This window comes from Ischnura elegans, chromosome 3, assembly GCF_921293095.1.
Source record: "Ischnura elegans chromosome 3, ioIscEleg1.1, whole genome shotgun sequence".
NCBI lineage: Eukaryota > Metazoa > Arthropoda > Insecta > Odonata > Coenagrionidae > Ischnura > Ischnura elegans.
The window spans coordinates 19640111-19652322 of record NC_060248.1 but is presented as its reverse complement, the minus strand read 5'-3'; the positions used below and the strand labels follow the sequence as shown (position 1 = coordinate 19652322).

General features: G+C 45.1%; 1 protein-coding gene across 1 annotated transcript in view; it reads left to right on the top strand.

The window, feature by feature from the left end:
* Positions 1 to 12212, top strand: part of LOC124154924 — a 371152-nt gene that overhangs the window by 219835 nt on the left and 139105 nt on the right. The window contains exons 4-5 of the mRNA XM_046528699.1: positions 7840 to 8141; positions 9937 to 10306. Of these exons, the coding sequence (XP_046384655.1) occupies positions 7840 to 8141; positions 9937 to 10306 (672 nt within the window). The remainder of the gene's footprint in view (positions 1 to 7839; positions 8142 to 9936; positions 10307 to 12212) is intronic.

Below are 12212 nucleotides of genomic sequence, written 5' to 3'. Positions count from 1 at the left end.
GAATCTTCATGCTACCCCGCAAGCCGGCACAATGTGGCGGAGCGGAGATTGTTAGGCCTCCGGCCGTTTCCATAAAATGAAAAGGAAAGGTGCGCATTGGAGTAACTGGACTACTGACTCGCACCTGCATTTATTCATTTATTGTTTGGGGGATAATGAGTTCCTTCACCCTTGCATTTAGCAAAATATTATAAAAATATTTCAGGATATCTTAAAAGATGATTTTAAAATGATAGAACACGAATGCTCCAATTACGAGGCTGATCAACTGATTTATAGAAATTATATTTCGGATGGTTTGGGATTTTCCTGTTGTCGTTTCAGCTTTACTTTGCGGAACCACGAAATAGGGAAATAAATTTCACTTGGTACGATCCGCAATGACACTTAATTTCCTACCGTGGTGACGACACTCATTATCTTCTTCCGTGTGAATTTTATTTTCCTATGTTGCTATAGGACGAAATTGCGTGGGTGGTTTGTGCCACAGAGGAGCTTCGAGTGTGGCCGCCCGAGGGCGTGCAAACGATTCCGTCCTTTGCTCACGTGGGCCTTTGGCTCATCGTCAAAGGCAGCGGAGTGCGAGCGGCATTCATTGGCGACACAAGAAGGGGAAAAAAGCGGTCGTCATCGGCGAATCGAGATGTCTCTTTGCGCCGGGAGAGAGCGTTTTGTGTGGCGGTGCGGACAAAGGCGCGGGAGGAAGCACCGTTTTGAGTGGCTGGGCGTAGGAAATGGACAATGAGCGGGTGCGGGATGGGTGTGTGGGTGGTGCTCGCGCTATGGTGCCCTCTCATTGAGCGGGGAGAGATGGAGGGGTCTCCATCCAGTGGCTGGCGGAATGGAGCCGATTGGGGACAATGTGTCGCGGCGGGTGAATGGGTCCCCGTCGGGGGGCAATCGGGTGCCTGGCGCGCGGCTGCGGTGCCCAGGCCTTAGCTGCGTCGCAACTGCCATCCCCGACACTTTGTCTGCAGAAGTTTGATGTAAAGAACCTTCGCAAACGCTGCGATTATCGATGCTCTGTACATCTGCAGGCTTTTTACTGAAGCGCAGGGATGAATGTTAGGTAAGGGAGGGAGGGAAAGGAAGAGAATAGGATACATTAATTCAATTAATGGGAGCAGGCGTTATTGTGAATTTTAGAGAGTAGCACGATTCCAGAGGGATCATAGGCCGGGGTGTCTCGCAAAACGCCTCATGTAACACATCCTAACTGGTAGATTACTTTCATCATCATTATAAGTCAACTATCCTAAGATTGGTTTAACAGAGCTCTCCATCCGCTCTCCTATGTAATCGTCTTCTCTCCAATGGTGTATATAGGGTATTACACCATTGACGCTGATAGAGGCATTTTCATCTCCTCTGTGAATTCTTGTACGAGTTCATTAATTATATTCGAATTTGTTTTTAGCATGCATTTTATGAGTAAACAGTCCGAAAATGTTTGGAAGTAAACTCCTAATATCCGTATGTTATCCTCTTTGTAATCTTCTGAATGAGATTACTTTTCATACGCGCAAATTCCACGGAAGAATTCATTTACCTTGGCCTTGATTCGAGTGAGGATCACCAAATCTGTCCCGAATCTATCTAGTTGCTCCACCAGTTGAGCCACCAATTTATCTTCTTCACTTGAAAGTTTTGTGTGGCTCAATTTACACCTCACTGATCATGTTTAGTTCATATAAATTCAAGTACTCCATCCGAGTTCCAGCAGGGCAACGCAAATCGGGCGTAAATACATTTTGTTTTCAGTGACTCCATCTCTGTTATCGCAACGTAGCGATCCCCTTTCAAAGAACTTTTGTTTATTCTAGGATTTCGGAATTTTTCCCCTTGGAGATCACATACGCAGCTTTTATGTGGTAACTGATATCAGGTTGGTAATGATATAAATTTCTGGAAGGTATTAGCGTGTTGATGAATGCCTCGAATTTTTGTGCGGAACCGCAACGGAGTAATGCTTACGCTCAGTCCCCGGAGAATATATGTAATCCAATCCATCTCCGTAACTCAAGCTCGTTCTCTCTCTCTCTCTCTCCCCTGCTCTTGAAGTTCAACTCTCGCCTGGAATGTTCCCTACCTTATCGTCTTGTGGATTACCTGTTACGGAAGATCTCCTAAAGCTTTCCGAGGCAAACAATAACAAGGGTGGAGCCGGGATGTTTTCCTTGGCCAAAGTTCCCCGATTCTTTCCATTCCTCCTGAGGGACGATAGAAACAAAGAGGGGGCTGATGAGGATGCCTCTGCTCTTTCTTCTCAGAAGTCCCCGCTTCCCTCGCCTCCTCCTCTTCGTCCCCATTCCAATCTCCCATCCTGCATCGTATCCAAGGAGAGTCATTCTTCCTTCGTCTGCAGAAAGGAAATTTTCTATCTTTCAGCCAGTACTTCTTTTATCATCAGCCCTCACTCTGTTGTCTCGCTCCGGTTGAGAATCGACCTTCTGAAATCTAGGCTCCAATAATTTTCAATGTTTTTCCTCTCTCTTAAGAACCTTGTGTATTGACGTAATTGGAGTAAGAGTTTAAAGAAAAGGTTAGTGAAGAGTTTGAATTGGAGTGTAGCGCTCTTCGTTGCGGAAACGTGGACCTCGAGGAAAGAAGACGAGAGAAGATTGGAGGCATTCGAGATGTGGGTATGGAAAAGAATGGAGAGGGTGAAATGGACGGAGAGGAAAAGGAACGACGAAGTTCTGGACTTGGTGGGTGAGGAGAGGCAGCTTTTAGATCGGATACGGAGGAGACAGAAGGTATGGAGTTAGTACTTAGCGGGAAGGGGATGTTGAAAATGGTGTTAGAGGGTAGAATGTTAGAGAAACGAGGGAGGGGAAGGAAAAGAATAGGATTTTTAGATAGATTGAAAGGAAGTAGGCCTTACAGTGAATTAAAGAAGGTAGTGCTGGAAGGAAAGGGAGGCTCCCAGACCACTTCTTGAATACTCCATGGAAACCTACCTTAATCGGTAGAATACTATAATAATAATAATAATAATTCTGGGTACTTAAAAGTAGGTGATGGGGTTAGTGTAGTGGTTAGAGTGTGAGCTGATCGGGTGTCCTTGCATGTTGTGTGGAGAGCAATTTTAGCCCAGCACCCCGTTCTCTGGATGTAACAGTAAGACATCCCCTACGCCACCATCGCTGAGAGCTGGCTTTTGATGACAGCGGGTTTCCGTTCATCCTTGCTTGCTTCATCGCGCAAATGGACGTCGCTGTTGTCGCATCCCTCAATTATAACGCCTCTTTTATGTGATTTCTAATAGTTCCCCATCTGATTTATCAGCATCGGTGTCGTGACGTCTTTATTATTTATGTTACATGCACCGTATTACTTTGGGACTTTCTACCTTCGCATTAATTTCTCCTCCGTGGTTTTGGAACTTATCTTCTTGTAGTGTGCCATTGCTGTTAACGGTCATGGATAGAGTATGGGTGAGGCCCATCTTAAGATCCGTTTTCAGTTCAATTATTCTTTTGTTTGGTAAATAAAAGTTTAGCAATGAAGATTAAATACTTTATCCTCAAAATTATCGTAAAGATGTGTTCACTCATTTACGAGAATAATAGAGAACTTCTTCTATTTCGTGTAATTTATATCTTCCCGTGCTGAATGAAAATGTGATTAATCAAGCTTGCAGTTTATGTCATAGGTGGCTTTGCCGTAACATTGGAAACTAAGGTTTTATTACCCAGAATTGATGTATGGAAGACTTCGTTCTCTCTTTATGTGTAAAAGAACGTCGATCCTTCTTCGGTACAAGTTCCAAATGGGAGAAGTTTCCACCTGAACTTTACAGCTTCTTTTCGCGTTTGGAGGAAGGCGGCGGACCTTTTTCAAATGGATTTGTCTGTAAATGCTTTTCTTTCGTGTTTCCCCATAACATAGGAATAAAAGGCAAAGAGAGGGATGTGAGAAAAACAAATGATTTTGGTCAATCCGGCTTGGATCGTGGCATGCTTGCGCGAATTACATTTTCGCCTTTCCCTTCCGTCTTCAATGTCGGCGATAAAATTGGTGGACCAGGAAACGTTGGTCGATAAATTGATTCAGTCATTCTACCTTTCTCCTAGATAAGGCTCACCGCCTACTAACTCTGACAAATGAATGGTCTAGAAGGAATTCTATATCTCCAAATTTTACACGTAGCACGTAAGCCTTCGTTCTTTGTTATTCTGGGCTGCCTGAATATGGGACTATAGGCTTAGTGGTCAGATCTCATTTGCTAACTTTTTTTCCGATTCCGATTATTTGTGGAACCAGATCTTGAGGATGATGATGGCGCTTCAATTCACCTTAAGAGCTGTCACTAGTCCACTTCGGTGCTGACGTTTTGTAGAGAAAAATTTGCTTTTTGTTTTGTAGTTCCGTAATTTTCTGGAAAACGGCCTGTGGTGAGGTGAAATAAGATACCATAAGTGAATTTTTCTGGTGGTTGCCGACATAAAGTTGAATTAATGGATCGACTTTAGCGAACAAATTCAATCGTGTGAGGCGAGGCTTTGTAGAAAACTGAAACTTATCCTTAGTAGCGTTCGCATTTTTCGGTATTGAATTAGAATTCCCACTTCTCAAGATATTCGCGACGAAAAATTGACAGCCTTTACTCGTTTGCAGATAGGTTGATGACATCATGAACTCGTGCCGAGCGCGTGTCCACTTTCCCGCTACTCCTTATCCCTCTTTATGGTTCCTTGTAGTTTTTACTCCTTTCAGATATATCTTCACTAATAAGGAGGCTCTCCTTGAACGAGTAAACGATCGACAACTCTACCGACTTCACCAACTCATGGAAATTGGGGCAATTTTCACGTTTTCTTAGTTTAAACTTAAGAGAGAGTGGCTGAAAGGAGAACATTTTTTTTTCTCCATAAATTATATTTCCCTTCCTGACTCTTAGAATGAACTGCGATTTCGGGTTTGAGTGTACGCACCCATTCTATGAGAGACATTGTAAGAGGTTCCTGCGCCGAACGGCGTGCTTGCCCCCAGGCTCTCATTTCGGCGCAGTGGGCTCCTATTTCCGCGTCGAAGGCGGCGGGCGTTTCGGGCCGACCGGAGCGTGGGTGCGCGGATCGCTTTTCCTTCTTCTCCTCGTCTTTTATATAAAATCCGATCTCCTTGCTCCGCGCCACCGTGTAATCACGGCGGGGAGATGGACCATTCGGTTTGGGTTACACGGGCTCGTAATCACTCGTCTGCTTTCATTCCGCAAATTGGCCCTCTCCCCTCCGCAAATGGTTCGTTATCTTCCCAATTTGTACCTCCTTTGGACCTCCCGTAAATCTCCAACCCCCCCCTCCCCTCCCTCCTTTCTGTTATTTCCTCCACTCCTCGTATGTCCACCCTCATCCCTTCTGGTCCATCGGTAGAATTTGTTTTCCTCGGGAAAGTGCTCTTTTGTGTGCGTTTCCCTATCCTACTCCACATCCGGAGGGCAATCTTTCTTCATCTTTCCCTCCCACGCCTCAACTCCGTCTCCACCTCGTCACAGTGACGCCCCGCCGCGCGTTCATTATGCCCATCCAATTTTTCATGTTTTCCCGCATCAGTTGTGCCTCGTTTGCCTCATTTTTTTGTGTGGCCCCACTCCCTTCCTTGTCTCGACGTTAGTTTTTATTTTTGTTTTTCTTCGAATTCTCGCGTGCAACGCCGCTCCATTGATTTGTGCCCGTGGGTCCGCTTGATTAAAAGGAGAGTAATTGCGTGGTCCAGCGGGGTCGGCCAGCGTGGAGAGTGTTGAGGTCGAAACAAGTGGGTTGTTAGATGTCGGAAAACACCGCTGCGTCTCGGAGAAAAATAATCCCATTTGGGGATGCCGGTGGAGGGGGAGGAACAATGCGTGGTGTTGCAGACGTGGGGCCCTCAGGTCATTGGCGCGTGGCGAAAGAGCGTTCAGGGCCGTCGCCTCCCCATCCCACTCGCCGAGAGATTCCTCTTTCCGGGAAAAACGTGCTTGGCTCTTGATAAGACCGGGAAAAGGGGCTCCGGAGCCACCCGTGTTCGGAGATTATTTTTTTTTTTTTAAAGATTCTTGTTCAGCCGTTGATGTGAAAATAAAATATCGACATCTACATATTACCCCGCGAGCAGCATATAAAGGCCTGTTTACACGATACATGAACACGTACGAGTTAATGTCCGTTTGCATGAATGGTTTTTGTGGACCGGAACGGGATATGTACGAATGCATGAACCAAGTTAGAACTGGTTCTATTTTCTGTGGATGCATTTGCACAAGTTGGGCGGTTACACGGTGCATTTTGGCGTTCATTCTCGCATTCATAAATTTAGACATTAATCCGTACGTGTTAATGTACCGTGTAAACAGGCCTTAAGGTGTTTAACAGTGGTTGATCAGTAACTAGCATTCATCATGTGGGAGGATCCCCATATGGACAGAAAAATTTATCTACATCTACATATAGATAAAAATATATATCCACCATCGCATAATAAACTATGTATCCACTTTCATGCGAAGTTCTTGCCAACGGTTAAAAACTCCTTTATCAAATTCGTGCTAGGCAAGAGGTCGGCCTCGAATGAGTCCCATGGGACATAATCATTAAGAATGTGAAGGAGTGCCTCTATTAAAAGGCTCGCAGGAGGATTATTATAATGAAATGTCAATTAGGTGAGATGGGCATTGAATTCTTATTCCAGTTTTGTTTGTAAATCATTTCAGTGTGTTCGAGTGGTTTCTTATGTAATGAATAATATGTCTCTTGTGTCCATGAGTTTCTTTCACCACTGTTTACAGAATTTTTTAGTCGTTTATGAAGGTGTTTTTAACCGTTCTTTTTTATTTGAAAATAAAATCCCACCTCTACGATTTAACGGTGTCTTTTAGGTTCAATCGAATTCTTTCGATGAAATCTGTAATTCGTAGGCGATACTTCATTTCTGTTTTTCGTTCAACATACTGGTACCTCCCTGTTTTCTCCCATTGAGGGCTCTCATGTTAATCGATTGCTTCCGAGTCGCCATGACGGCACCTTGTCGAGTCGCTTTGGTCGTCACTGGGGGTGGGACGTCAGCGACGGCGGCGACTCCCCTCTCTCCTCCCGTAATGTGTCCCTCCGTCCTCTGCCCGTTGTTGCTAGAGCGACCGACGAGGCGAATGATGTTGATGCGACCTGATCCTCTTCCCTCTGCTCTCTCCCCTCGACAACCGAAATGTCAGACCCAATTTCCGTTTTCTGCCCCCTTGTGGAGGAATAATGTATGCCTTTCATAATCGAAGAGTGCGCCTTAAAAACGGATAGGTTACCTACCAGGAAGACACTGCCGTGGAACCGTTGGCGCCATCTTACTGGATGTGTACTCGGTCACATTGTCACATTGGTCGCCAGCCAATGCGAATCTCTAATTAATAATCTATGTAGTGTATGAATGTTTCTCCTGATAAGATTTTTTCAATCTATGCATAACATTTTGGGCACTTCTCAAAAAGCCCAGTACTTACTGGATGGGACTGTGTTGAACAGAGTTCGTTGGAGGTCATAAATTTTATTTCAAATGGAACAGGATGTAATCTTATTGTAAAATGTTGGGATATAAATGGCATGCTATTTGCCATTGTAAAGATAGTTGCCATGCACATTTGCAAAGGGGGGGGGGACTAACAGCAGGAATTATGAATCATGAAGGTATTATATTCTTGGATGCCGCATTGCCGCGTATGAATTCACCTGCAATAATTGAAAAAACGGGAGTAAATTCAATAACTTGTTTACTTATATGATATAATCCCTTGCCTTAAAGTAAGTGAGGCACAGTTGTCGCGGCCGATCAATCTAACGTTTCTCTCTCTTTCTCTTGTGTCTTGTGCAGGGTGACCGGGCGGTGGTCGAGTTCGTCCGCGAAGGTCCTCCGCCGCCGCCTCCGCCTGCCCCTCCGCCCCCGCCGCCCCCACCGCCTCCCTCCTCCCAGCAGCACCCCCACCAGCAGCAGCAACAGCAGCAGCAGCAACAACAACAGCAGCAGCAGCAACCGTCGCAACAACAACAGCCCCCTCAGCCTCCCTCTCACAGCCAGAGCCAGCAGCCTCACCAACCGCAGATGAGGCCGAGGATATCCTTGCTGCAACCCGCTCCCGAGTACCTCACCCAACTGCCCAGGAACCGGATACAGTCGTAAGCACCTTCCCCTACCATCCTATTTCCAATCGAGGGAGAGGGGTCTATTTGAATCATTCGAGATTTAATATTCGATTCGACGATTCGGTGCGAGATAATCCCGAACGGTCATTACTTTGTCATTGGGTGAGTCCCTCGTTACGTATCGGAATTACTCTGGAGAGATTCAAGCTCAGCTCCCAGGGAATCTACCCAGCAATATAACCTAGTCAAAATACGTGTTAAAAGCAAAGAAAAACTTTTCCTCGGAAAATTATTTTTATGTCTCCAACCCGGCCAATGAGGTCCTTCATGATTTACTGCTGAGTGGTTGGTACAGCCCTTTGAATCCGCTTCTTTGCTCCTTGTTGTACCTAATCTACCGTACCTGAGATACTCTAGGCAATGTATCTTCTCAGCGGTGCCCTCAATAATTTCAATATTCTCGCTGGTTGCTTACATTTCTATGTTTGTGTGAACCCATACCTTTCAAATCATACGTTTCCTCTCAATCAGGATGTTTTTATGATTTCGCCGAATGAGCTGTCTGTGAAAGCAATTGCTGCTGTTCACGTTCTAGTCTTCGGCACACAATGAATGCTAGTAACTGATAGTAAATTGGATACAGTTGATTGAGTTTAAGGATTTTAATTAGGTGCTGTATTTTTGAAAGCGTATCTGTATTATTATTTTGTTGATATATTATGGACGTCATGAATTCATTCTGTATTTTTAACACGTAGCTATTAATAATTGGTTGTATTATTTCATGAATCATATTTGTCATGAACGTATTGAGTATACCATCCCCATATTACTGACCATTGAGTTGGTGGTTGCATGAATGGCTTTTGCTAAAAAAATTATCAATGTGTATTTCGTTGGTGATTTTAGCTCGCAAGCGTGGAAAGGAGTCAACATTTTATCGGCAATTTTGATGCATTTTATGGCCAAGTTCATTACTCTGGTGTCATTAATGTGGATAATAAATGCCAAACGTCATAAATTGAAACTTTGAAAATTACCGCATGTGTGGATAGCGTATGGGGATATGCGATTTTTTAATTGAAGGGTGTGTGAGTAGCTCCATGTTTTGGAGCCTCAAATGGCTTGCGGCTCTTTGCGTAGTGAAATTTATTGCCTTTGGAATATTCTGTGTGGGTTGTTGGCTTGCTGATTGCATTCTCTGATTCGAACGTTGAAACAGTAAGTCTTCCATATCCATCCCTGCTGGAGTGTAGTACGTAAACTTCCAGAGTATTTATTTGGCTTCGTGGAAGTATTAGGAAAACTTTATAGACCGTACATTATTTTATGCAAAGGACTCAGCCCGAAAGTTTGATATTCATTATTGTTGACATTGAAGCATGAAGTCCATTTCTCGGTGCTATATTTGGAGTGGCACTGGGTATGAAGTCCATTCAAAGCGTCCTCCATTCCCGGCACCCTCCAAATCCGCGAAGAAATATGTGGTGAAAACAGTGGGAGTTATTATGATAACATTTATTTGTTTATCTTCGTCGAGTCTAAAAAAATACGCAAAAAACATCGAATCCTCACATCCCAAGAGAAATGTACTCTTTTGGTTTCTAGTCACGGGGAGAGAATAATTCATAATTGACTTGCGGTGCTTCCGCTCTGGGTATATGTCTCGATGAAAGCGAAAAAAATGTTCTCGCCGCGCGCGAAGCCGGCGTACTGCATGCAAGGAGAGGTGGTGCTTGAGGCGATGGCTTTCGGTTGCTTTCTTTTTGATTTCTTTTCTGAACCACTTTCCACCTCGAGAGACTAAAGTAATGTCGTTATGCCGCAGCAGGGCGCTCTACTCTTTCAGGACGGACCCCGCGTACCGGGACCCGATGGTGTCCGCCGTGGTGCAGCAGCCCCCTCCTCCCCCGCCTCCCCCACCGCCTCCGGCCCCCGCGGGCTCCGCGGCGGCGGGGGCGGCGTCCGCGGCGGCGGCCGCCCAGCTGGACCTGGGCCCGCCCTTCAAGAAGATCCGCCTGGGGTCGTCGGCGGCGGCCGCGGCGGCGGGTGGCGGCGGCAGCGAGGCGAAGGCGGGGGCGGCTGGGGGCGGAGGCGCCGCCGCCCCCATCGGCGGCATCTCGACGACGGCGACGGCACCCACCACGGCCTCCGCCGCGCCCCCAGACCTGCAGCAGCCGCTACGAATTGACACGCGGGTGAGTAACTCTCTCTCTGCACCCACGGGGAGAGCCTTCTTTCGACTTGCATATGCCCCTCACACCAGATCCATATTTACGCTAGGTCTCCGATCATGAATCTCTCTTTGGTAGCCCCTCATCTTGGAAAACTGTTAAGAAAAACGTTAAAATTCACTTTGTTCGTGCCACAAAAACACCTTAGTACTGACCATGGGTTCGACCCTGTTAAGTAATAATCAAGGTGAACTTATCGGTGGAGGATGCATGGTTGTTGATAAGTGTCAATGTGGAACTTACTCGGTGAGTTTTATTTTCTTACGACTCTGTTTTACGACGCATAGCCGCAAGAGTTAAACGGTGAATGCCTGGAAAATCAGATAATCTTATTACCTATTGTTGGTAATTTAAAATCCATATTAGGTCAAGTTATCATATAGCCAGACTCAAGTCTCACTCGGAATGGGACTGGCGTTTCTTACGATGGTTTAGTGCTTGTCAATTAAGTCATTAAATGTTAGAATGTCTGCTCTGTCTTGCGATCCGTAATTTATAAAAATTAATTTATTTTCTCAATTGTACTCTTTGTATTATTTTAGTGTTTGTCGTTAACACCACCTGGCAATATTTTACATCTCTAAAGTCTTTAATTTTTCGGAAGATATCTGTTGTGATGCCTTCTGTCAAGTTATGGAAATAGTCCTGAAAGTCGAGAAAAGACTGGGAATTTCATCTCTATACGTACATGTAACTAGCCACCCTGATGGCGATGATTAGACAATAATAATTTATGAGACTTTATGTAGTTGTAATGTAGTCCTCAACTCAGAGAACTCATCTCATTTATTTCGTTAATTAGTTGGTGAACGGTTAAGGCTTCCCATTCACTATAAATAACCTAGCATCCTAAGCACTAGACGATAAAATTATCTTAGTAGGTAGCCATGCGCACGTGTACAGAGTTATGTACACGAATGGCGAATTTCATTCTTGGTGTATATAAATTTGCTCACTGTCCCGGCTACTTTCTAGCATTTCTTGTAGATAACACTCTTCTATATAGGCACCGTTTGACTTGTTTTCAAATTTCGTCGCAGCTCACTTTGTGATGACGTGGGTCGGAAGCCCATGTCTTGTGCCTCGCATCCAAGGAGAGTCTTCTCGACGGCCTATGCGAGCGTGGGAAGAGGCCTGCTGTTAATTTTCGACTTTGATATCCAATGAAGCGGATTTTCTAATCTGGTGTCGCATGAATATTCATTCGGCCCCGCCGAGAATGTACCGCCCCGACCACACCCTCCTCGCCTTGGCGACCGCTTTAATTAACTCCGCGACCACCGCGAGGCGAATAGAATCGCTCGACGTGCCACCGCGAAATGCCACCCCTTGACACCTCTCCCTCCGCCCCCACCCGACTCTCAAGTGGCCACTCCACTCAACCGCGAGAACACATGTGCACCCTCGTTCTCGAATGAGTCTGATTACTTATCTTCTTCCAGTCGCAAATTCCATTTCTCTCGGCTCAATTTGTGATTGCGTTTCCTGCCCGGTGCTGTGAAGTGCTGGAAAATTTTCCGAGTACCTCGGATGAAATTTGTTAAGAGGACACATTCCTCTCTCCCGACGCTGCTTTTTTTCTTTTTTTTTTGGGACGAATTTCGCCTTTCAAACTTACACTATCATATAAGACACGGTCTCAGGCGTAATTTTGTGGAATTGCGTCATTATTGAATAGAATAAAACAAAGTTATTTTATTTTATTCAATTACACTATCATGTTGAAATTTTCAGACCATATGGTGTAGACATTTTTCAACGATTGCTCGTTTCTCAAATATAAATAAAATGCAGATCAAGGCATAATGGGGTAAAATATTGAAGTTTAAGGTTTGAGTTCACAATTTGTGATGGAAAAATGTTGACCCCA